This window comes from Loa loa (genome assembly GCF_000183805.2).
Source record: "Loa loa unplaced genomic scaffold supercont3.78, whole genome shotgun sequence".
Lineage (NCBI taxonomy): Eukaryota > Metazoa > Nematoda > Chromadorea > Rhabditida > Onchocercidae > Loa > Loa loa.
This window is the reverse complement of record NW_018108258.1, coordinates 128,295-133,130: the sequence shown is the minus strand read 5'-3', so window position 1 is coordinate 133,130 and position 4,836 is coordinate 128,295. Positions and strand designations below refer to the sequence as shown.

The 4,836-nt window shown below is 29.1% G+C and overlaps 1 protein-coding gene across 1 annotated transcript; it reads right to left on the bottom strand.

Annotated features, from left to right (window-relative positions):
• Positions 1 to 478: 478 nt before the first annotated feature.
• Positions 479 to 4,418, bottom strand: LOAG_07676 (hypothetical protein; the record flags this gene model as incomplete). Its single annotated transcript, XM_020447503.1, has 9 exons — positions 479 to 519; positions 905 to 1,081; positions 1,508 to 1,679; positions 1,984 to 2,162; positions 2,300 to 2,449; positions 2,657 to 2,772; positions 2,911 to 3,047; positions 3,837 to 3,942; positions 4,261 to 4,418. The coding sequence occupies 9 exons, from the start codon at positions 4,416 to 4,418 to the stop codon at positions 479 to 481; spliced, it is 1,236 nt and encodes a 411-aa protein (XP_020302274.1).
• Between the last annotated feature and the right edge of the window lie 418 nt (positions 4,419 to 4,836).

Below are 4,836 nucleotides of genomic sequence, written 5' to 3'. Positions count from 1 at the left end.
AATATAGATTATTACTACCATTATTGAAAAGGCAACGACAGAGAGTGACAGAGTTGGTGACCAGTAATTTCCATTTTATTGAAAATGCTTAGGAAATGATGATTGCCATCTAAGAGGAAAAGGGACGGAGTGTCATTCTCTCCTTCGTTTCCTCTTAACATCACCCCATGCATCCTTTACTTCATATTTTCCGCTTAGCTTTAGCTTATCCATTTGACCATTGAACAACTACTTTAGAATAAAATATGAAAATAACTGCTTAAGTTAACTTGTCCTTCCTTACGTATTCCATTCAACACAATCTAATAATGCTTTAATATTTTAATTTAAAATGGACAAATTAAATAATCTCATATATTCTTATACTATTTTATAATCCTTCTAAAAAAGAAAAATTGAAAAATTTTCACAAAAATATGAAAAAATTCGAATTTTTTCTCCCTAATTATATCTGATAGCTCTATAGTTTGTAAAAAATTTAAAATTCAAGAATTGGATTCAATTTTTCATCAATTGATTCTAAAAATTCTCCAAATAATGGCCATTTTTTTTCTTTCTATTTATAAGTTAAAATAGTTGGGGTGACAATTTTTATAAGTAATTACAGATCAGTTAGTTATTTTCTATATGATAAACCTAAAATTTAACTAATCAAACAATTGTTGCATTGCAAATGTTTGAATAAGAATTCAAATAAAAAATTCTAACATTTTTATTGTTTTTAAAAGATTCAGCAAGAATTTTTATCCAGGATGTGACATCAATATTTCAAATTTGTCAACTTGATAATATTACACTAAGAAGAAGCAGACATTAGGCTTATTTCTCTTTTTCTAAAAGGATTCATTAAATGTAGCATGGGAATAAATGGTATAAAATAGAAATATTGTATTTTGAAAAGAACCTTGAGCAAGCATGTCCAGTATCATTAAACCATTAAAGTTGACACCTGAGATGAAACCTTTGTAACTGTCATAAAGTTGTTCACGTTTCCGCCGTTTTGTACGATGTAATAAATTGAATGATCCACCAATGGTCACTCTCGATTGCATGTTTAATGTAACAAGCTCTGTATCACCACCTGATATTTCCAAACAAAAACGGTTTATATTACTCTAATATAACGAACTTCTGGCATAAATAGTTTAAAATCCCAATTAATTACTTATTAGCTTAAAATCTCTATTAATTTCCATTAGCTTAAAATCTCTATTAATTTCCATTAACTTAAAATCTCTATTAATTTCTATTAGCTTAAAATCTCTATTAATTTCTATTAGCTTAAAATTTCTGTTAATTTCTATTAATTATAATTATTCAGTGATAAGAGATAATGAAACTCTTATCACCTCTCTATTCCAGAGTTTATTTTAAACTTTTAAACCCGCGCTGAATTTATGGTATTTTTACAATTGCCTTTTTTTTTTTACATAGCAATTCTAAAAAAGCTGTTAATGAAATAATTATTCTCGCAGAATACTTCTACTGAAATACTTGGAAATGGTACCGAGAGGGGAATAATAAATTGGTTCGCGATTATCAATGTACAGGGTTAGGTTGGCTTCCTGTCGATATATGATAACTGCATGATGCTTATCATCATTTAGTAAGGCACCCCGAAAACCAACATCATGATCCCGAGATCCGAGATTGTAACGAACATGCAAATAAGCATCTTTCTGTAACATAATTGTTTTTTTTTTTGATCATTCAAAATGATTATAAAAACAGAGAGATTTTCCGCGTACTTGAAAAGTCACACCGATAAAAAGTATTTCACGTAAGTAACATAAACAATATTCCATTTAAATAACACAGAAAAAAATTAAGCCGAAATTTACTACCAAAATTTTAACCTAAAAAAAGTGTGAAATTTGATTTTTACGCCGAAAAATTTGCGCAAATAATTTTTTTGAAGAATGGATTCAGAAAAATAATTGGATTGAGAATTTCATTCCACAAAATATGTGAAAATGTGCGCACCAAGAAAACGGTGAAAAAGTCACCATCCACATCACAATGTATACTTAATAGTACAGCATTAGCTTGTCGGGTACGAAATCCAATTGCCACCTGATCCCGATTTGTTGACGGTCTCATCGATTGTGGATATTCGTAATAAATTGCTGATAATAATGAGTCAAATACATAGGTTGTACCAACTATAAATGAACTTCTTTCATTAATTATTACTCTTTAAATCATCAAATTGAAAAAAAAAGCGTGATCTTTGAACTCACAGGTTGATAAACTTAGAATTTCAATATAAAATCCAAAAAAAAAGATTTGAAAAACCAACGGCTATCACATTTTTCACCGCCATAAGTTGTCATTGAGCAGTCACATTTGATGGAATTCCATTTTTGAATGCATTTACCACGATTTGAGCATGTCTTAGGTGAACATCGAGTATGTGGACCTGCCATGATTTTACTCAGAAAAATTTGGTCTAGAAATGATGCAATATGTAGGCATAGTCAAGTTAAAGTTTCAAATTCCGGAATATTATTTCCAGTTTAACAGAGTAAACAGATATAGTTTGAAAGTTTAGTAGATAAAATTACGGATCAGTTAGAATGTACTAGGAATTTTGATTTGATAATGTCTCCGACTTTTCCTCCTTTTTTTTTAAAAAAAAAAAGGAACTGAACCTTACCGTGACATCCTTTCACAATACCGGAATTTTCTATTGCATCTTTCAAAATGTCTAGATATTCATTTCCAATCCGGAATGAAGAGATGCATCCGCGGAAGCTAGGAACGTTCTTAAGTCTAAATTTCAATTTCTACAATTAGTATTATCAAAACAATTACGAAATATAAAAATATCATAAATGTAATTGAAATTAAGAATAACTATTTGGAAACTTCGGAAAAACACGAATAAAAAGATTATAAAATGGATGGTACCTTAGAGAACCGGAAATATCGGATGGGATATTTCCGATATAAAATTGTGTATCTAAATTGACTACGTGTCCCTGAACACTATCCATTATAGTGCTCCTATTATCTATCATAATGTAATGCACACCACCCAATGATTTCTGAAAATTTGAATTTGTCCACTTTTACATGGTAATTACAATGTATTACCTTTGAATGATTAATTAATTAATTAGCAATAATGATTGTAAATGATTGATACAATGGAAGGAAAAAAATAGGAAACAGGAAATTTGAACTGAATTTAAAATAAAATTATTCTTTTACTAAAAAAGGCATAAATACTTATGCCAAGTTAGTTTGACCAGAAAAACATAGTCGTTATAGGGGAAACTAATTTTTCCGGATTTGCTTTCGCATACAAACAATGGATTACTGTAAGTTAAACTGGAACCATACGGCTTACGGTTATTGATACTTATTATAGTACGGAAATAAAATAGCTATACAATGAAACGAGCATAATTCAATTTGATAGAGGATGAAATACATTCTAAAAAATCCGAATCAGGTAAAAACCGGAAACAGTTGATCGCTATCAAGATGTACGCAGGAATTTTTAATTTGAAAGCTTCAATAATCTTTAGTAAAAAGTGCTGCATTAGCATGCTTACGGCAGTCTTAATCACCAGGAAGAAGACTTTCCCATCACTGGTACTTTTTCCTTTCCTCGAGAAAATGATCTGAGATATCGTTGGACTAAATAACTTCTGGTTCTAATGAATTGAATGATAGCTTAATCGATTATGCTAATATTTACAAATATTTAAGTAACCATTCTTCAGTAAGATGAAATGATAGCAACAGTAATAAGTATTATTCTAGAAGTTTGAGAGACGAAGTAAAAAAGAATTTATATAGGTATTTTAAATTAATAATTAAAGAATAACCTGATGTATGAGAACAGTATGCCATTTAAAGTCATTTAAGACTTGTCCATCTGGCAAAGTTGGTGACAAGATTGTTTCTATTTGAGAGTTAAAGCTATAACTGTATCTGAAATATGCATCATTTTTTATTTCAAATTTAAAAAAGAATCATCATTCTTTGTTCGGCATAAAAATTAAACTGATTAGTTAATGGTTGAAAATGATAGTAACTAAATAGAAATGTAACTAAATAACTAAATAGAAATGCATTTTCTAGCTAATATGTTAGCATCTTTAGGCAGTGTTAACATTTCAGAGACAAATTTTTTTCTAACCTTTGACCTTTCATTCGCTTTTCAATAATATGCAATGGAAGTAATGAAATTCTCGAACAGCTAGTATCTCATGTAAAACTAGTCGGTCTTTACGTCATGGATAGGCTTACCTTATTCGACCGTGATATAATTCTAAGGACGCCGAATCATAACCGTAAGTGGAATTAGCGATGAAAGCAAATAAAACTGATGATGATGAGATTGTTCGGAATTTGAATGAAATTCGATAATTATTTCGAATATTCGCTAATCGTTCATCACTGATCATAGCATATGCATTGGGTTTTTCGAATGTCACCGATGAATATTTCGCTTTTCTGGATTTGAAACTTTTTTTTCAAATATTTTTAAAAAACGAAATAAAATAAACTTGTTTCCTTCATGTTTTTTCCTTATTTTGAAAATAATTAACTAGATTGGTCGAAAAAATTGTCATCATAAAGTTGACAAGGAATTAGTAATGTCGTAATGATGACATACAAATTCAATAATACTAAATGTAGTTACTGCAAGGAAATCCATTAAGACTATGATTAGAAATTGAAAGTTGTTGATGGAGTTAATGGCAATGGCATGTCGATCATTAGGAATATTAATAATAGTAATAATAATAATAATGATGATGATGATAATAATAATAATAATAATAATAATAATAATAATAATAATAATAATAATAATAATAA